This window comes from Myodes glareolus, chromosome 1 (assembly GCF_982192425.1).
Source record: "Myodes glareolus chromosome 1, mMyoGla1.1, whole genome shotgun sequence".
NCBI classification, from domain to species: Eukaryota; Metazoa; Chordata; class Mammalia; order Rodentia; family Cricetidae; genus Myodes; species Myodes glareolus.
In genome coordinates this window covers 70,754,127-70,775,248 of record NC_142026.1, presented here as the reverse complement: position 1 = coordinate 70,775,248, position 21,122 = coordinate 70,754,127, and the positions used below count along the sequence as shown (strand labels likewise).

Sequence of the window (21,122 nt, the reverse complement as noted above, 5' to 3'; positions counted from 1 at the left end):
GTGCCGATCCCTCTGAACTTGTCATCATCTGCCCAGGAGGAGTTCATATCCTCTTTCACCCGGAATTCTGAACCCCTAGACAGTCTGAGTTCCTGGGGAGAAGCTAAGGTGAGGTGACATTGTTTATGTACCTGTCGTCTGGAGTCTCCCTCCACGTGGGCAAGTATCTTGTCTTTCCAGTACTGGCCACAGACTGGTTGTACTTTTCCTGACATTTTGTCTTTTCTTGTTTTTCTCATTGGTTCTCCAAGCCACATCCCTTCCAGCATGAAGCTATTTTGTACATGAACTGGCTCCAGGGTCTCCATTAGCAGAACATGGCAGCCCTACTCAAACTCAAACATGCCATATGTTTTCGCCTGGCAGCTGCAAAGGGTTACAATTTGTCTTGTATGCTCACGGTTTTTTTTTTTTTCTGTTGTTTGTTTGGTTTAGTTTTCTTTTCACAAACTCTGGAAAATTGACTTTGAGCTTTCTTTCTAGTTTATTTCATAGTTTTTATAAAGTTCTTTGTAATTCTGTCTCTACATTTTTTTTTCACTTTGTTTATGTCTGCTCGCAGTGGGAATGGGAGTCAGATGAATCTCCCAGCATATAGGTTGTCAGGCTTGGTGGCCAGCACCTTTACCTCCGGAACCATCTCACAAGCCCCTACTTTTTTTCATCCATAGATTATTTTAATTTACATGAGTGTTTATGAGCAAGCATGGGCATGCACATGTTTGCCTTCAGGGCAATGGGAACTGGAACCTCAGGAGCTGATGTTACTGACAGCTGTGAGCTACCAGGACTAGATGCTGGGAGCTACACTTTGTCATCTGGGAATAAAGCATCCCTAACCACTGGGCTATCTCTCCAGTAGCGCCAGTTATTTATCTATTTGATACTGGCTCTTACTTCATAGCCCTGGCTGTTTTGGAACTTGCTGTAGAACAGTCTGGCCTTAAAATCAGAGATCTGCCTGCCTCTGCTCTGTCTCCCAAGTGCTGAGATTAAAAGTCTGTGCCACCATGACTGGCTTCCCATATCTGTCTGTCTGTCTGTCTGTCTATGTATCCATGTATGTGTTTGTGTCTGTCTGTCTGTCTGTCTGTCTGTCTGTCTATCTATCTATCTATCTATCCACATATGTCTGTCTGCCTATCTATCTATGTATCCATGCATGTATGTATATCTATCTATCCTTCCTTCCTATCTATCTATCTATCTATCTATCTATCTATCTATCTATCTATCTATCCACATATGTCTGTCTGCCTATCTATCTATGTATCCATGCATGTATGTATATCTATCTATCCTTCCTTCCTATCTATCTATCTATCTATCTATCTATCTATCTATCTATCTATCTATCTATCTATCTATCCACATATGTCTGTCTGCCTATCTATCTATGTATCCATGCATGTATGTATGTATATCTATCTATCTATCTATCCATGTATGTGTGTCTGTCTGTCTATCTATCTATCTATCTATCTATCTATCTATCTATCTATCTATCTATGTATGTATCTTATCCTATCCTATCCTATCCTATCCTATCCTATCCTATCCTAAAATGGGGCTAGGGAGATGGCTGAGCGGTTATAAGGCTGGCTAATCTTCCAGAGGACCTGGGTTCAATTCCTAGCTCTCAAATAGCAGTTCACAACTGCCTGTAACTCCACCTCCAGAGGATTTGACACCTGCACACGGACACACATTCAAGCAAAACACCAATGCACACATAAAAACAAAAATAAATATAAAAACAAATCATTAAAAGAAAAGACTAAGAACCCAGAGGTGTGCACCACCACATCTGGCTTCCCTTATTCATTTAATAAAACTAAGAACCCAGAAGAGGAAACTGCACTTACTCCAGTGACGATTTAAATGGGGGATAACTAAAGGGTGGTCCGTGGAATCAGGACCAACACGAAGCATGGCTGGCTGTGTGTTGAAGGAGAATTTTAACCCTTTTGTTTTTAAAGGGCTATGAAGCAACAGAAGGGTAAGAAGGGCCTGTTAGGTGGTACTTCCTGGAGATGAACCGTCAGTTCTGACTGGCGGCTGCAGGACTGAAAGGATTCTGGACTGTGGTTATGACGTGACTGTTGGTGGTATAGATTTGGCTCGGCCGGCCTTCAAGGCCACTCCTTGAGGAGAAAAGCAAGGTCAGTCATGCAGCTAGAACAGCCTATTCATGCCTCACCTCCTCACGCTTACACAGAGGGATGACCGCGTCTCTGAAGAAGGACTCTGGGCAGAGTTCCGTCTTTGGGAGTGGACCCCAAACAGCTAGCTGAAAGTCAGAGCTGAATTCTCAGGGCCGACCAGTATTTAGTCACTCTTAATTTTCTGGTAAGTTCTTGTTGAAACAGTACTAGGTCAATATTCACACACAAATGGGCAATTAAAACATAACTGAAATAACATTATTATGAGATCTTAACATTCGCTTGAAAACATTTGATTAAAGTGTTATATTTGTGTATTTGTTTATTTGTTTTGAGACAGGGTCTCTCTACATAGTCCTGACTGTCCTAGAACTTACTATGTACACCAGGCCTCAAACTCAGATCTGCCTACTTCTGACTTTCCAGTGCTGCTGGGATGGAAGGTATGTACTGCATCACTTTGTCCTCAGTCTGTCAAGACCAAGGCATTTCTGCTGCCTTGACATGTCAAGGTAAGGGTGTTGAGAACTGAAAAGAGCGAAGTGTGTCTGAGGACCAAAGTGCTGTTTTAACTTTAAATTACTGTGCTTAAGAAATCTATAAAACAAAAATGCCTGTAACCTGTCAGCCTCATTTGCCCAAGGACCGATAGCTTCCTGGAATGCTGGGGGCTGTGACTCGTGTGAGATAGCAAGCCATTTTCACTCCTGTACACAAGGCTGGTTGCCCCAACTGCACAGGATGTGTTTGATCACACTGCATGGGAGGTACATAAGCAGAAGTATGGCAGGATATATGCTTGCCCCAGGCTGGTTGAAGGCAGGGGTTTTGCTTTTATATGCCTCTGACTAATGTATTTTGGTACCACATGCTGGGAATCCCAGGTATGGACCTGGCCAAATTCAGCTCAAAAACTGTGGTAGTAGTCTTATTCTTGCCCCCGCAGGATTAGAAGACCCTTCAAAGACTTAAAAAAGGAAAGAGAAAAACAGCCCTCAAGGAGAGGCTGGGCTTCAACTTCCAGAGTGTCCCATACCCCAGGTGCTTGCTGTGCTTCCTCATCCCTTTCTTGACTGGCTGATGCTGTCTGTTCACATCTGCATGTTTAAGACTTTCCCTGCTGCTGCCTGTAGAACTGGAGACTTTTCCTGCCTTTCAGTTCTTTAAGTGGCAGAGAAAGCTTTAGCTTGCTTCAAATTTGACTCAGAAACTGCATTAAAAACACCTTACTCTCACCCAGTGGGATCAACACGTGTTGGTGCATATAACAATCCCAGTGATCGTGGGACTCGGGAGCCTGAGGCCTGTAATAAACACAGGTCTGTAATAAAACACTAAAGGACACAGAGGGAAATGGACTTTGATACTTGTTCTCAGAAATAGTAAGACATGTCAAAACAAAGCCAGGTGTGGTGGCACTCACCTCAACCCCAGCGTTCAAGAGGCATATTTCTGGCAGCTCAGAGCTAGGCTAGTCTACATAGAGTTCCAGGCTAGTCAGGGATATAAAGTAAGATCCTGCCCCCCCTCCCCCGCCCCGCCAAATATAGGCAAAAACAAAGCCGTCCCCCACACACATAAAAATTTAAAATAATACTATAGAGCTGTGCTGGGTTATACACTCATGTACACACACAGGAAACCAAGAAAAGCACAGAATTCGAAGACATACCTCACAAAAATACATATGCGCACGTCTTTAATCCCAGCATTTGGGAGACAGAGGCAGGTGGATCTCTGTGAGTTTGAGGCCAGTCTGGTCTACAAAGGGAGTTCCAGGACAGCCAGGACTGTTACACAGAGAAACCCTGTCTTGGAAAACAAAAAGAGTACCCGCTGTCTTGCAGAAGACCCAGGCTCCACTCCCAGCACACACATAGCTCACAGCCACATGTAATTCCAGATCCAGGGGCTCCAATGACTTCCTCGGGGACCACACACACATACACACAGGCAAACACATAAATGAAAACATTTGGGCTACACTTCAACATGAGATCACGAGAGACACCACGGAGCTTCTCTCCATCAAAACTAGGGTGAGAACCAGGGCTGGAGACAGCTCAGTGGTGAAGGGCACATGTTGCTCTTTCGGAGGACAGGGGTTGGTTTCCTAGCATTGCCACTGTGATCCACAACCATCTGTACCTCTAGTTCCTTGGGGAGAATGTGCCCTCTATCTGACCTTTGTCAGCACCAGACACACATGTGGTGCACATGCATAGACGTATGTATATGGTGGACATACACATATGCAACCAAACACTCATACAAAAGCAAAATGAATCTAACAACAACAGCAACACAACAACGAGAACTCCCCGGAAACTAAGCAGTCATGAAAGACTACTGAGCAGGAAAGACAAGCATTTATTCAGGGAACTGTAACACTCACTAAAAGGAGAAGTCCTGTTTCATTACAGATCCAAGGCCACTCTGCTCCTCCCCCAACCAGAATGAGCCCTGCAGAAGCCCTCTCAGAAGTTTTCACTGAAGGTCAGGTTCGGTCCCAGAGTTGAAGTTCCGCCAGTGGCCGACGCTGTTCCCTACAATCTCTGCACTCAGAAACCTACATGGGGGTCACCGAGTTTCCAGAAAACACTTCTGATCGGAGGCCTCAAACACGGATCCCTGAATCCATGGGTTCATGACACATCCTAGCCCCATGACCTCTCCACTTTTACGGGTTGGAGGTGTGTGCCGCCATGTGCTCTGAAGCATCTATCACTTGTGTTCCATGGAGATTTCAGGTGCTTGCTTAGATGCCTAAGGGACGTCTTACCCCAGTGCCCTCCTTAGGTATTTATCGAGTGTGAATCTTCCGGTGTTTATACAGGCTAGAGCTACTGCAGTACACTTTGTCACACTCCCTGCAAGCATACTGCTTGGCTACAATGTGAACTTTCATGTGTCTAACAAAGTTGTAACTTGAATTAAAGACTCTCCCACACTCATTGCACTTGAACGGTTTGCCGTGGACTGTAAGATGTTCAATGAGGTCAGAGTTTTGGGTGAAATACTCCCCACATTCGCTGCAGCTGAAAGGCTTTTCTGCAGTGTGGCTGTAGAAATGATTCAAAAGGCCTTCCCTGCTCCTGTATGACTTCCCACATTCGCTGCACTCAAAAGGCATTTCCCCAGTGTGAAACCGATAGTGAACTTTAAGGCCTTCTCTGCTCCTGTATGATTTCCCACATTCGTTGCACTTAAAAGGCATTTCTCCTGTGTGAAGTCCCTGATGGGAAATGAGGGAGATATTATGCTTGAAGGCTTTGCCACATTCGCTGCACCTATAGGGCTTCTCTCCAGTGTGCATTCTGAAATGCTTGATGAGAAAGGCTTTCTGGCTGAAGGACTTCCCGCACTCGCTGCACTGGAAAGGCTTCTCTCCAGTGTGTATTTTCCAGTGCCGATTAAGGTGAGAGATACTAGTAAAGACTTTGCCACAGTAACTGCATTTGCAATTCTTCTTCTCGGGGTGAATGGCCTCTCCACTCTCAGTGCTCTTGGGTGTCTCCCCGCCACTGGACGTCACCTGATGCGTGAGAAGACCAGAGGAAGTCTGGATGATCATCGCGTTGTCTGCACTTAGCAAGGGTGTCTCAGCACAGCTCAGCACTTGCTGTGGGAGCACGGATGCACTAAGGTCTCCTTCCGCAGACAGGCTCTGCTCAAAGGGGGACGCTTCACTCTCCACTTTGATCCAACAACCTGAACACAGAGAAACACTGATGAACGGCATGGAGAGTGTTGAGTGACAGACAGACAGCACGTATGACTAACAGTGTTCTGAGATTTCTAACGGAATAAGGGAGCTACTTCAGGGTGGCAGGGACCCACTGTCATGTTAAATTTGTCAACATCACAGGACCCAGGGACTTTAGGGACAGCAAGAACACAGCATGGAGTGAACCACGGTGAGAAGCGCTATGAACCTCAACACTGTCCTTTTCACAAGCAGCAGCTGCTGAAGATGCAGGACACAGTGCAGAAGGCTGTCCAGGCCCCTAAGACATGGCAACTGAAGTCCTGCATTCAAGGACTGCCCTTGGTACCTACCATACCTACCATACCTGTGGTAGGTATGATGCACCCTACCACAATGAAGGAAAGCCTGAGTTTCACAGTGTGCAAGGCAAAACATGTGAGACTGATACTTGGGGAGAGTCCTGGTTCAGAAATAATAGGTGCATGCATTTGCAGTCTCCACCCTCCGAGTACCTGTCCACAAACATGGAGTCGTGAATCTCAGTGCAGGCACGGAGAGATCGCCACAAGACTCCACCTGAGTTATGTCCTTGATCCCAGAAAGTTCAAGTCCTAAAGTCAAATGATACAAGAAGTGAGTGTTCCATACAAGGACTGACTGATCCTCCAACCCATAACAATCCAAAGTAAAGACACCTAATGAGAACAATCCTTATAAGAGTATCTTGCAAGAAAAACAAACAATGAGCCCATCAGTTCCACAGCTCCTGCCACCTGCAGACACAAGGCATGCTGCTGTGGGACAATGGTCTGTACCCTGTCAACTATATTTTAATAAAGCGCTGACTGGCCAGTAGCCAGGCAGGAAGTATAGGTGGGGTGACGAGAACAGGGGAATTCTGGGAAGAGGAAAGATTCAGTCTGCAGTTGTCACCCAGACAGTAGAGGACACAAGATGTGACTATGTCGCCAAAAAGGTACCAAGCAACGTGGCTAACACAGAATAGGATTATGGGCTGATATAAGTGATAAGAGTTAATAAGAAGCCTGAGCTAATGGGCCAATCAGTTTATAATTAATGCGGCCTCTGTGTGCTTATTTGGGACTAACTGGATGTGGGACCTGGTGGGACATGAAAATCGGTCAACAGCATGCCACCTAGAAGGAAAGAGAAGTATCTGGGTCACAGAGATGCCATGTATTTACAAGACTGATCACTGTTGAGACTCCCAGTCCACTAGTGGCACAAAGCATTAATCCTAGCACTTGGAAGGCAGAGGCAGGAGGATCTCTCTGAGTTCCAGCCAGCTTGGTTCATACAGTGACTACTAGGAGCCCTTGCATCACTCACCACACAAACAAATATTGTCACCCCAAACTGATTACTGATTCCTGTTTGCCTTTACTGTTCTTAAGAGAGAAAAGGTATTATGTAACAAGCCTGTGCCTATAACCTGTATTTTCCACTACAGAACAGTAGGAGGAAAGAAAGAGTGTTCACAGGATAGCTTTGAGAAGGATACGTCTCTTTGTAGGGGGAAAAAAAAAAGGCAAGCCATACAGATGTGCTTTAACAGGATGGGGGGACTTACTCAGCGAGGAAACAAGTTCGAAGATCTCCGTCATCACAGTCCGGTACAGGAGCCTTTGGGAGTCATCAAGCAGCTTCCATTCCTCCCAGGAGAAGTACACAGCCACATCCTCAAAGGACACACAGTCCTGCCACAAAGGGGAAAGTCAAGTTTACTATGAAGCCTCCTTGTCAGAGACTCTCACCATCCTCAAGACAGTCACTCTCACTTAGCCTCCTATCCAAAGGGTACCAGGCTCTGAAGCTGTGACATCAGTCTGTCCTCAAGGTCCCATTGACCACTCTGTGCAGCACTCAGCAAGAACAGGCAGGTGGACAGATGGTGTCTCAGTTACTTTTCTATTACTGTCAAGAGACACCATGACCAAGGCACTTACAGAACCAAGAGGTTCTTGGGGACTTACAATGCAGAGAATGAGTCCATGACCCTCATGGCAGCAGCCATGCATGGCACTGCAGCAGCAGCTGAGACCTTGTATCCTGAACCACAGGTACCAGGCAGAGAGAGTTAACTGGGAATGGCATGGCATGGGCTTTTGAAACCTACAAGCCCACAGTGACACATCTCCTCCAGAAAGGACACACCTCATAATCTGTTCCACCAATGGGGATCAAGTTTTCAACTCTATGAGCCTATGGGAGGTGGGACGTGTTCACTGAAACCACCACAGCTGGAGTCAATCCTAGCTTGAAGGATGACATGGAAAGTCCCTCCTTTCTACCAGAGAATTCACATGGGCTCCTCCCAAGCAACTGCCTCACACAGACCCCATTTGGGTCACTGCTGCCCACTCTGTCCTATGCAGGCAGCCCAGGAAACCACCTAAGCCTACTCCACAGCATGCACATCAGTCTGCACACTGAACTTGCATTTCCACCGCAGGATACAAGCCCAGCCCTCGGCTACTGTGCTACCAACCCCGACCTCCCACTAAACCCAGCAGCCCTCAGGCACACCTGAGGGTTCTCAGCATTCCCCGCCCATCTCACTTCCAGGCATCCTCTGATGCTCATCACTGGAGCTTGAAGACCTCTGAAACTTCAGCCCATGGTTGCCATAAATAGAAGCCTGGCCATGTATTCCCTGCTGTGGACATGGGGACCTTACATTCTGAGTACCTGCCAGGAAATCCAATGCAAGGATAGAGAGAATCCCAAGCAGAGTCCCAGGACACCACAATCACAGAGGTCTCTTATGTGAACACTCAGGGCTGTGATTCCTGGGCACCCTCCACTTACCTCTTCCTGGTTGGCAGGTTTCAGTGAATAATGGGAAACCTGTGGATAAACAAGACCGTGAGTAAAGAACGAGGGTGTTGGTATCCCGAAGGTTCATCCAAGTCCCCTCAAACACCTGCAGTCGGGTACACCCAACCGCCCCATGGGCTCCCTCCCTTAATAGTGTCCCTCACTGGGTGACCTTGGACAAGGACTCAATCTCCTTATTCTCTGAGGGTAAGAATGTCATGGCAGCTTGTCTTAATTACTGACAAGACACCACGACCTAGGGAAATCTTACAAAAGCATTGAAGTGGGGCTTGCTTATAGTTCTCTAGGGTTAGGCCATCATTATCAGGGTGGGAAGCAGACAGGCATGGTGCTAGTGCAGAAGCCGAGAGCTTTATGTCCTGATATAGAAGCAGCAGGCAGAGAGAGAGAGAGAGAGAGAGAGAGAGAGAGAGAGAGAGAGAGAATATGACATTGGCACATTTTCCCAGCTACACATGTCTTCCAACTCGGCTACACCTCCTCATCGTTCTCAAATAGTGCCCCTCCCTGGTGACTAAGCATTCAGACACATGAGCCTCTGAGTGCCATTCTCACCCACACCACCAGTGCTAGCTCCAAAGGAAAATCATTGTATCAAACGCAGTCCTACGTGTCAAGTACTCACTACAGGCTTTTCCTGGGCACACGCCTAACACTTGTGTCAAAGAGTTTCACAAACACCGAAACGGTTATTTCAGAATGTATGGTTTTATCTACATACATTTAATGGAGAATTTAGGAGCCAGATGGTGGTGGCTCACGCCTTTAATCCTACATAGAAATCTTGTGTGTGTTGGGGGTGGGACATATGGTATTAGGCAGGCATAGGGGTGCACCACCCCTTTAATTGCAGCACATGGGAGGCGGAGGAAAGCAGATCTCTGTGAGTCTGAGGGCAGCATGGGCCAGTCAGTCACATAGTGAGTTCAAAGGGGGAAAACAGTGAGCTAACACAATAGACTTTACTCAAATGCTGAACGCATTCACACACAAAAACATTTAAAGAAAAGGAAAAGAAAGTACTTCTTTTGTATCTATCAGAGAGGCCCGAAGCAGGAAGCCTTGCCTTTAATCCAGTCACTCTGGAGGATCTTTGTGAGTCTGAGGCCAGCCTGTTCTACATAGGGAGTTCCAGGACTGCCAGTATTACCGTCTTAGAAAGAAAAAAAAAATTAAAAAAAAAATCTATCAGATATCTGAAGCCTCTCCCCACCTCTATGGTCTACACCCCCAGCTTCTGCATCAGTTCACAGGATATACCCAAAGAGTCAAAGTTCTCTGTCTCCATCCACATCACTTCATCCATGCCCAATATTCCCCTGGAGGGGGCGGGGGTTTGAAAAATTCTGAATGGATCAAGTCTCTCCTCTGTTCAGATCTTCCGTGGTCACCAGTATCTCTGCAATTAAGCTCCTTAGGAGCACTGCGCTCTTTACCCCCGCCCCCATCTAATGCCAGCAGGGGTCACTCCAGGGCTTCTGTCTTTGAGCTCACGCGGGCCTGCAAGTCTTTGGATGTACGGTCTACCAAACGGAGAGTCAGAAGGGATCGCTCTCTAGCACTTAGATGTCAAAACCATGATCTCGTCCGTCAGTGTCCTACAGTCGGGGACACGGGGCCTGCCCTGTTGACTCCTGACCCAGATCTCAAAGCTGTAGGTAGGCGGGCAATCTCGAGGCACTCACCTGGGGCAAGGCTCCACCCGCAGCCTCCACGATCACCATAGGGCTCCACAGAATGGTGGGGCCCTGGGACATGGCTTATTCCTACTTCAAGCCTAGATCAGGTCACAGGTGTCGTCATAAACCTCAGATCCGTCTCTGTGACGAAAGACTAATGCTTCTGAGCCTCCGGTTTTCTTATCATAGGCAAAGCAGATGGAACCAGTTCTCAGTGAACCATACTGACGGACGGGTCCAGGAAGTTACAAAGAATCTCCTTCACGTAAAGCCCAAAGTCCCGCCCAACGGTTCTTGTCGTCACTGATCTACCGATTTTCATTGGTCGAGCTTCTTGCAATGTTTTCTGGGCAATGTAGTACAAATAGGATTAAATGTCAGTTCTGGACATGACTGCCCATGAGCAGTTTCCGAGGACTTCATGGGACTGGTGTGGAGAATATTATAATTATAGATGCGCCAATATTTTCTACCTGAGGTAAGTTGTGTGTGTATTAGAAATAGTAGGGGGTGAGCTACAAGGCCAAGCTTGCTGGAACTCTCCCAAACTGCAGAACTGTAGGCAGAGACAGGTAGAGCTCTGGGTTTTAGAAGCCAGTCTGTCATAGAGCGTTCCAGTCAAGGCAGGGTTACATAGTGAGACCTTTTGTTTTGCTTACTGTTCAAAAATACATGAGACAGAGCAATGTTGACTTTTCTATGTGAGACCTTTGCCTGTGTGAAATGGTACGTGCCAGGTCCGTGCTACTAAATACAGGAATGTGAGCATGGAAGAGGACAAAACATACTGAAATCAAGGATTTCCTTCTCTCTCTCTCTTCCTTCCTTCCTTCCTTCCTTCCTTTCTTAAAAAATAGATTTTTTTTTTTAAAAAGATCTACTTATGACCGGGTGGTGGTGGCTCACGCTTTTAATCCCAGCACTTGGGAGGCAAAGACACTTGGATCTTAGTGAGTTCAAGGCCAACCTGGTCAACAGAGTTAGTTCCAGGACAGCCAGAGAAACCCCATCTCAACACACCCCTCAAATCTACTTATTAGGTATACAGTATATAGCCTGTGTGTGTGACTGCAGACCGGAGGAGGGCATCAGATCTCCTTACAGACAGTTGTGAGCCACCATGTGGTCACTGGGAATTGAATTTAGGACCTCTGAAAATGCAGCTAGTGCTCTTAACCACTGAGCCATCTCTCCAGCCCAGATAAAGGATTTCTACACCACGGAATTCTAGATTCATAAGCTTCTCCCCCACCCTACCCCCAAATTTTTTTTGTTTGTTTTGTTTTATTGAGACAGGGTTTCTCTGTATAACAGCCTTGGCTGTCCTGTAACTCTCTCTCTGTAGACCAGGCTAGCCTGCTTTGAACTCACAAAGATCCACCTGCCTCTGCCTCCTAAGTGCTGGGATTAAAGGCATGCGACACCATGCCCGTCAATACTTCTCATATTTACACACCAGTATGGAGTCGTCAGGAATAACTTTCAGTTGTGCGACGGGAAATTTGTGGATGGACAATGGAATTCAGCTTTGGAAACCACCTTGCTGTGACACTGAGGATGCGCTTCAGAAGTAAAGGTTTGCATGGCAGCTGCTCCAGGAAACGGGAACACTGGCGCTTCTGTAACCACGACTGTGTCCGCAGGAGTTCGGTTAATTTCTTGCACAGGGCTTCTCCACTTTCCTCTTCTACAGCTATCCGGGTCTCCATGGTGCACGCTGTGACCTACATTACCGAGAGGAGACTGCGCAGTAATGCTGGAAGGTTAGCCATACACAGCGGCGTACATTTTTAATTCCAGCATGTGGAAGGCAGAGGCAGGTGGATCTCTGAGTTCAAGACTAACCTGGTCTACAGAGCGAGTTCCAGGGCAGTCAGTGCTACACAAGAACGCTACACAAGCAGGCGGTGGTGGCGCATGCCTTTAATCCCAGCACTCGGGAGGCAGAGGCAGGTGGATCAAAAAGAAAGAAACGCTATATAACAACAAACTCTCTCTCTAAAACAAAACCAAGATAGCAGGAAGGTGGGGGAGGAGAAAGGTCTTGTCCTTTGGCACCTGGGCGGGTCTGAAATCTGCTCCGCCAAGGTGTGACTGCTTCTAAGTCTTGGACAGAAAAGTCCCTGTACAGTACAGTCTCCTGGTTTGGGGATGCTGGATGAGGTGGTAAACGATCCCTGACCTTCTTGATTGTTACAACATCCTGGGATGTTGGTCGTGGGGGCTGGGCATAGCTGATGTTCCTGATAGTGATCCACTTATAGATGCTTCCATTTTTATTTATTTATTTTAATCCTTTAAAGATCAAATTTACGTTCTGTGCCTATTTTGCTCCTGTAAACATGGTGACTATTCCTAAAACTCACTGGACTTACTACAAAAATTGTGGCCTACACCAGTTCCACAAAGTGACAGGACAAAAGGACAAAGATTTTTTTTTGTACATCAGAGGAAAGCAGCCTCATGACAGAACAGAGTGGCGATGGTGGGAAGATGGTGTTGAAGAATTCTTCATCGAGGCTGAAATAGCACCTAGTGCTCTTCACCGCTGAGCCATCTTTCCAGCCCCTCTTGGGTTTTGTTTGTTTTGTTTCCCACCGGGTTAAACCAGGGACAGGTGTTGACCATATACTTGAAGTTATTCACTGGAGCTACTTGGGCTCAACAGTGGGCAAACAACTAAAAGCAGTAACTACCCTTCTCCAAGACTCTATCCATAGTCTCTGGTTCTCCAGTGAAAAGTAGGTACCCCTGAAAAACTCCCCCGTTCATTCCTATTGGTGGTTCCACTCTTGTGCAGACTCCCGGCAGACAACAGAAGGTGCTGTGGCGTTGTTTTTGGGATCATTAAGTCTTGTCCAGAAAGTGACATCTCACAACCCTTCCAATCTTCCAGCCCTTACGTTCTGTCTATCTTCTTCAGTGTCCCTTAGCCTTCCAGGGACTAGGATAAAAGCCTTGTCCAGGGCGGAGCACTCACCTGTAACTTATCCTCAGCACCTTCAGCAAACAACAGCCTCTCCATCTGCTTGCATTCACTCCATAGAGGGGCTCCTATCATTAAAGCTGAGAGCAGCCTTTGTCTGTATAGACACGTATTTAGTAGTCAGTTCGATGCTCTATTAGCTAAATAACAGTTTCAAGTTCTGGTCTGGGACCTGGGACCTCCACAACCATGGTTTTTAACTGGGTTAACAGTGCCAGGCACAGCTTCCCTCCTTGAGAGTGGGCCCAAAGCCCACCAAAGAGTGGTTGCTTACCCCCAAGTCATGCCAGTATGTGCAAGTGTGAATTTCTTGCCTACTGGAAGAAATCAGTTATTAAATAAACCCTCAATATGGAGCATAAGATACCTCCTTATTAGTTGTTAGCTAGGGAAGTCCCAGTCCATGCAAAAAACAAGCTTCTGCCACTCTCTCGGTGCTCACCAGCATTAGAGAGTTGATGGAGGAGGGTTATCTGTCTATTGTGTTATTTTCATTGGTTAATAAAGAGACTGCCTTAGCTCTTTGATAGGACAGAAAATTAGGTAAGCGGAGTAAACAGAATAGAATGCTGGGAAGAGGACAATGAGGCAGACGCCATGGAGCCAGCCACCAGGTCAGACATGCTGAATCTTTTCCAGCAAGCCACCACCTCGTGTTGCTACACAGATTATTAAAAATGGGTTAATCAAGATGTGAGAGTTATTCAGTAACTAACCCTCTAGAGATAATGGGCCAGGCAGTGTTTAAATGAATACAATTTGTGTGTTGTTATTTCCGGGGTTAAGCTAGCCATGCGGGAGCTAGACAGGATGAAAAGCAGGCCTGCCTGCCGCTCCTTGCTACAGAGAGTAAGTCTCTATTAGTGAAGACATCACACACCTTTGATTGCAAGATAGCCCTATGAGCTTTTGGTTTGTTTATTTTTGGTTTTTTTGTGTGTGTGTTGTTTGTTTGTTTTCGAGAGAGGGACTTTCCATATTCTTGGCTGGCCCGGAACTCATGATGTGGACCAGACTGGCCACAAATCTGAAGATCCATCTACTGTGACTGGAATTAAAGGCATAGGCCACCCCTCCCACTGGAGTTATTTTTTAAAGATTAATCTGTGTGTGTGTGTATGTGTGTGTGTGTGTGTGTGTGTGTGTGTGTGTGTGCATCTGGGTGTGTGGATTTGGTCCAGCTGCAGTGCCTTCTTCACCATCATGGACTCCCTGGCCCGAAATGTAAACCAAACAATATAAATCTCAACTCCCTATGTTGTATAGGTTAAATATTCAGTCATATCAATGAGAAAACTAATACAGCTCTCATACCTAATCAGCCTTCCTTTAGAACTGTATCTATTATGTTATTATGTGTCTATTATTAGAACAAGTGTCTTGTATGTTCCTTTTCTTTTTTCTTTTCTATCCCTTTCTTCCTTTTTAAAAAAATTTTTCAGCAGGGTTTCTCTATGTTCCTGTTTCTCTATCTTCTCTAACTGTCCTAGAAGGCTTTCTTGATCAGCAGGCTGACCTCAAGTTCAGAGATCCGCCTGCCTTTCTCCCAAGTGCTGGAGATAAAATGTTGAGTCTACATATTTTCATTTCCATTTGATTTTAAGAAATTTAAAATTTTCCTTCTCATTTCTTCATTGATCCACTGGTCACTCAAGAGCAGTGTCCAAATGCCTTTGCTTTGCATTTTTTCTACTGTTGTTTTTCTTTTGCTATTATTTATTTTTATTTCACTGTGATCTAAGTAGATATAAGTAATGATTTTGACTCTGTTGTATTAAGATATCATTTACAGGCCCCACGGGGTGGCCATGCTGCCCTGAGGGTGGCCATGCTGCCCTGAGGAGGCCGGGAGGGGAGGGCGGGACCAATCATACCGAACTTCTGTGCTGCCCCCAACTGCACACCAAGAGCAGGCAGTCTGACCTGGCCTTCTTCAGGTTCCCTCGGGACCCGGCCAGATGCCAGAAGTGGGTTGAAAATTGTAGGAGAGCAGACTTAGAAGACAAAACACCCGATCAGCTAAATAAGCATTGTCGACTATGCGCCAAACACTTTGAGACTTCTATGATCTGTAGAACTAGTCCTTATCATACAGTTCTTTGAGATAATGCAATACCAACAATATTCAATCTCACCAGTCGTTTGAACAATCCACATAGCAGACACAGAAAACGAATAAAAGAGATGAATGAAGATAAAATCAGGACACTAAAACAGAAAAAAATTGAGGAAACTTCTGAACAAGAACTGGAAACTAACAGCAATGCTCAGAACCCACGTGCCGAAGGGGAGAACCAGCAGGATGGAAGCATGTTATCTCTAACCCTGGAAGAGGAGGAGCACAAAGAGTACCTCAAGTCGTTGTTTGAGATTCTGATTCTCATGGGAAAGCAGAGCATCCTGTGGATGGGCATGAGGCTGCTGAGGTCCCAGAAGGCCGCCTTGCTCCAGACAACTTTCAGGCCTTACAGGAGTGCCGGTTCAGTTCTGGAGCAGAGGTCCTGTGGAAGCGATTTGAGACCACAGCGGTGAACACGTTCTTCTGCTCTAAAGCTCAGCAGAGACAGATGCTGGAGATCTGCGAGAGCCGCATCCGGGAGGCGACACTCAGGGAAGTGAGAGACTCGCGCTTCTTTTCTGTGAACGTAGCAGGAGAGGAGCACCTGCCCGTGCTGGTGAGGTTTGTCGATGAAGCTCACAACCTGAGAGAGGAGTTTGTGGGCTTCCAGCCGTGTGAAGCTGATGCCAAAATTTTGGCTGTGAAATTTCACGCTACAATAACTGAGAAGTGGGGATTGAATATGGAGTATTGCCGTGGTCAGGCCTACATTGTGTCCAGTGGATTTTCTCCCAGAATGAAAGTTGTTGCTACGAGACTTTTAGAAAAACACCCGCAGGCTGTCTACACCCTCAGCTCTTCCTGTACCTTATAGGTGTGGCTGGCGAAGTCTGTCCCTGCAGTCCGGGTGTCGGGGGCTTTAGGGATGATTGAGGAAGTCTGTTCTTTTTCCACTAGTCGCCACAGTTGCTCTTAGAACTTGGCAATGTAATCTCTGTTCTTTTCCAGAACAGTGAAGAGAGAAGTGAAGAACTGCAGGAGATCTGCCATTCCCAATGGACAGGCAGGCACGGCGCCATTGACATCTTAGTGGATCTCCTGCAAGCACTTGCTTTATGTTTAGATGGTATAAACAGCGACATAAATATTAGGAGGAATAACTCTATGTATGTATATATGTCAAGCATTTGTACTCTGTAGTGCAGTGGCAGATTTTGATTTCATTGTTACCGTTGTTGTTCTTAAAAATGTGTTATCTTTTCCGAGAGCCTTTGAGAAGAATCTCCAGGCACTAACTTCGGATGTCTGCTTTGCAGCCAGTAGCTTGACTGCAGTACTGCATTCCCTTAAGGAGGTGATGGAGAACATTGAAGTTTATCATGAGTTTTGGTTTGAGGAAGCCACAGATTTAGCAACCAAACTTGTCATTCAAATGAAACTCCCAGGGAAATTCCTGAGGGCCTGGCAAGGTAACCTGGAATCTCAGCTAACCTCTGCGAGTTACTATAAAGACACCTGTAGTGTTCCCATGGTGGAGCACATTATTCAGGAACTGAAAGATATATTTTCTGAGCAGCACCTCAAAGCTCTGAAATGCCTGTCCCTGGTACTCTTGGTGATGGGGCAGCTCAAATTCAAAACATCAGAGGAGCTCCATGCTGACGTGTACAGAAGTGACCTGCCCGATTCCGACAGGCTCTCGGTCGAGCTTCCCTGGTGGAGAATCAAGTGGAAACACAGAGGTAAAGATATCGAGTTCCCATCCACTGTCTACGACACCCTCCTTCTTCCTGACATCAAGTTTTTCTCCAATGTGTATGCCTTGCTGAAGGTCCTGTGTATTCTCCCTGTGAGGAAAGTTGAGAATGAGCACTATGAAAATGGACGAAAGCGTCTCAAGGCATATCTGCGCAACACTTTGACAGACTAGAGGCCAAGTAATCTGGCTTTGCTAAAATAAATTTTGATATAAAACATGATCTGGATACAAATTAACCAGAGCTTCCTACGAATAATTCAGAAACCATTGAAAATGCCTAAAAGATTTCTAAAATAACTGTTGTTTTTGTGTTTGCTGTTTGGAAGAAAAGCCGTGGGTATAGTAGGTCAGTTAACCACCACATACCTTGCTGAGGGACCTCCAGTTGAATGCGTCATTAGCTGTAGGCCCCTGTTTGAACTCTAGTGCTTTCCGTACCTGTCTGTTCTAGGAGTTGGCATTGGGAATGTCAAAATCATTGTGGATTTAGTTGTCAGGTGTTGCATTATCAGGTCTTTGAAAAATGAATTTTGTGAGAGATATATTTTATAATGTGCTACGAGAAGTACACCATTGACTTTTGACCTGTAGGGGTTATAGGTGTTTAAAATTGTGTTAACAGCATTTGGAAGGCAGAGGCATGAGGATTACAAGTTTTAGGCTAGCCTGGGCTACATAGTGAGATTGTCTCAAACAAACAAACAAACAAACAAAAAACAAAACCAAGGGCCGGGGGATAGCTCAGGGGAGCACTTACCGAGCATGTCAAGCACACGCCTCAAGACAGCAGGAGCAGAAAAGAAAGGAAAAAAAACAAAAACAGAATCCAGCTGTATGATGATCAGTCACAGGAATTACAAAAGAAGTCTGTGAGCTCAGCAAGCAGGTTTCAGCGTAGTTTGTTCAGGACGGAAGGACCTCCAAGGAACAAGTGAATGGCAGAGCCAGGTGCTGTCAACCCATTTGGTTGTTGCTGTTTACATCCCTTTGTTGAGCCCACATTTCCATAGCCCCTTTCACAGGTAAATTCACTTCTGCTTCACGGTGAAGACAGGCAAAGGCCACCCATACAGGCAACCAACTTGTCTGTTTTCTTGTCTTACGCTATTTTATCTGCCGCCTTGTCTTGATTTATATGCAAAACCTACAAAATAAATGTTTTGTGGTTTATCTAAAAATAATACAAAAATATTACTGTTATTTTTGGCAAATAAAATCAATTTTGTACAGTTTATTTCAATCAAAATAAAACGTGAATTTTGTTTAAATTTCAAAAAAAGGTATCATTTTCAGCCGGCAATGGTGGCACATGCCTTTAATCCCAGCACTTGGGAGGCAGAGGCAGGTGGACCTCTGTGAGTCTGAGGCCAACCTGGTTTACAAAGTGAGTTACTGGTCAGGCAGGACTGTTACATCAAGAAACTCTGTCTTGAAAAATGAAAACAAACCAAACAAACGAAACCAACCAACCAAACAAAAGATACAATTTATAGTCTAAAATGTGATCAATGTTAGAAAATGCTCCATGGGCTGCTGAGGATTTATTTTCAAGTTGTTGCTTAAAATATACTTTTTTAAAAAGATTCGTTTATTACACACACAGTGGTCTGTGTGCATGTTTGCCTGCACTCTAGAAGAGGGCACCGGATCTCATTATAAATTGTTGTGAACCACCATGTGGCTTCTGGGAATTGAACTCAGGGCCTCTGGAAGAACATCAGTGTTCTTAACCTCTGTGTCATCTCTCCAGTTCCCTAAATATTCTTTTTTAAATTTTAATGTGTATAGGTGTTTTGCCTACATATCTGTCTGTGGGCCATCCCCAACTTTCCAGTCCATTTGCAATAGTCTGAAGATCTCTTGCAATTTAATTCTTTACTTTTGTTTTGAATGAGTTTTTTCAGATTATTATTATTATTATTATTATTATTAAAAATTTTCACCTCCTCCCCTCCTCCCATTTCCTTCCCCTTCCCTCCATTCCCCCTCCTCCTCCCTCTCCTGTCCAAAAAGCAGTTAGGTTTCCCTACCCTGTGGGAAGTCCAAGGTCCCCCCCATCCCATTCTAGGAAGGTGAGCTTCCAAACAGACTAGGTTCTCACAAAGCCAGTACATGCAGTAGAATCAAAACCCAGTGCCATTGTCCTTGGCTTCTCAGTCAGCCCTCCTTGTCAGCCACGTTCAGAGAGTCTGGTTTGATCACACGCTCCATCAGTCCCAGTCCAGCTGGCCTTGGTGAGTTCCCATTAGATCAGCCCCACCATCACAGTGGGTGAATGCATCCCTCGCAGTCCTGACTTCCTTGCTCATGTTCTCTCTCCTTCTGCTCCTCATAAGGACCTTGGGAGCTCAGTTCAGTGCTCCAGTGTGGGTCTCTGTCTCTATCTCCATCCATTGCCAGATGAGGGTTCTATGGTGATATGCAAGATATTGATCAGTGTGGCTATAGGATAGGGCCAGTTCAGGTGCCCTCTCCTCATCTGCTCAAGGAACAAACTGGGGACATCTCCTTGGACACCTGGGAACCCTTCTAGAGTCCAATCTCTTGCCAACCCTAAAATGGCCCCCTTAATTAAGATCTATACTTCTCTGCTCCCATATTCACTTTTCCTCCATCCCAACCATCCCATTGCCCCAATCTCTCCCCATCCTCCCCTTCTCACTTCTCTCTACCCATCTCCCCTTACCCCCACCCCACCCCCATCCCCAAGGCTCTCAATTTTTGACTAGCAATCTTGTCTACTTCCAATATCCAGGAGGATAACTACATGTTTTTCTTAGGATTCACCTTTCTATTTACCCTCTCTAGGATCAAGAATTATAGGCTCAATGTCCTTTATTAATGTCTAGAATCCACTAATGAGTGAGTACAAAATACTATCCTGAGTGAAGTAGCCCAGACCCAAAAAGTTGAATTAGTTTTTTATCTAAGGGTCAGGTCTTTTGATGACAATGAGGTATTGAAGTGAACCACTATGAACATATCTGTACATATTTCTCTGTTCATGTCTAACAATGTTTATTTATATGCTTCCTAAGTGGTGCTTATATTTATTACTCCAAGTTATTAACAAATTGGTGCTCATATTAATACGTTGTAGCTCGTTTTATCTAACCCAATCTTTGGTAAGGTAATTTAACTGCCCATGGTTAGTGTTTGTCTTCCGTGTGCTTTGTATATTGTCTTACATCTTTTATTTTCAGTCTCTTTGCCAGTGATTTATTTATTGTAGACAAAAATCAGTTTGACCCTGCTGTGAACCTGCACAGTTGGTCTTTGTCTTATGACTAGAGAGTGCAGACTATTAATAGATGGGTTATTTCAGGGAGCTACTTGTTGATTCTGGTAATTTTTCTGGCTGTTTATGTTTGATTGGATTGTTTGTTCATTTCTTTCTCTATATCTTTTTGGAATTTGCTGGTTTTGTGAATTCGCATGATTGACTTGTTCCTGGTTTGCCTTTATTTATGTCTTCACCTTTTTCTTGTACACTCACAATTAAGAGAGTCTTCCTTCAAACAGAGCATATTGATGCATGGCTGGAATCCCAGAACTTGGGATTTAAAGGAACACCATGAGGATGGTGTTCAAGGCCAACCTCAGTGATACACTGACACAACGTAGTGCGGTGGTTCTCAACCTGTGGGTAACGACCCCTTTGGGTGTCAAACAACCCTTTCACAAGGATCACCCTTGGTAAACACAGATATTTACATTATAATTCAGAACAGTAGCAGCATTACAGTTGTGAAGAAGCAATAAAAATAAGTTTATGGTTGGGGTCACCACAACATCAAGAACTGTGTTAAGGGTCACAGCATGAGGAGGGCTGAGAACCACTGCTTTAGTGTCGGCTTCATTTCCATTCTATTTTTTTTCATTCATCACGAGGCCTGCTTGCTGCTA

At 45.3% G+C, this 21,122-nt stretch overlaps 1 protein-coding gene and 1 pseudogene across 3 annotated transcripts; one reads left to right on the top strand and one right to left on the bottom strand.

Annotated features, from left to right (window-relative positions):
• Positions 1-4,515: 4,515 nt before the first annotated feature.
• On the bottom strand, positions 4,516-10,557 carry LOC125395549 (uncharacterized). Of its 2 annotated transcripts, XM_087909154.1 has the most exons (6): positions 10,419-10,555; positions 9,800-9,886; positions 8,704-8,742; positions 7,466-7,592; positions 6,387-6,485; positions 4,516-5,876 (listed from the first exon to the last, which is right to left on the bottom strand). In XM_087909154.1, exons 4-6 carry the CDS (start codon positions 7,497-7,499, stop codon positions 4,969-4,971), a joined length of 1,041 nt encoding a protein of 346 aa, XP_087765280.1. In that variant the 5' UTR covers positions 7,500-7,592; positions 8,704-8,742; positions 9,800-9,886; positions 10,419-10,555; the 3' UTR covers positions 4,516-4,968. The 2 variants fall into 2 exon arrangements, with proteins under 2 accessions (XP_087765280.1, XP_087765278.1); XM_087909152.1 differs by lacking the exon at positions 9,800-9,886 and having other exon boundaries at positions 10,419-10,557.
• A 124-nt stretch (positions 10,558-10,681) lies between these two features.
• On the top strand, positions 10,682-18,467 carry LOC125412288 (52 kDa repressor of the inhibitor of the protein kinase-like; annotated as a pseudogene). The gene is made up of 2 exons (XR_015001335.2): positions 10,682-10,890; positions 16,466-18,467. The product of XR_015001335.2 is annotated as a 52 kDa repressor of the inhibitor of the protein kinase-like (transcript).
• The last annotated feature ends 2,655 nt before the right edge of the window (positions 18,468-21,122 follow it).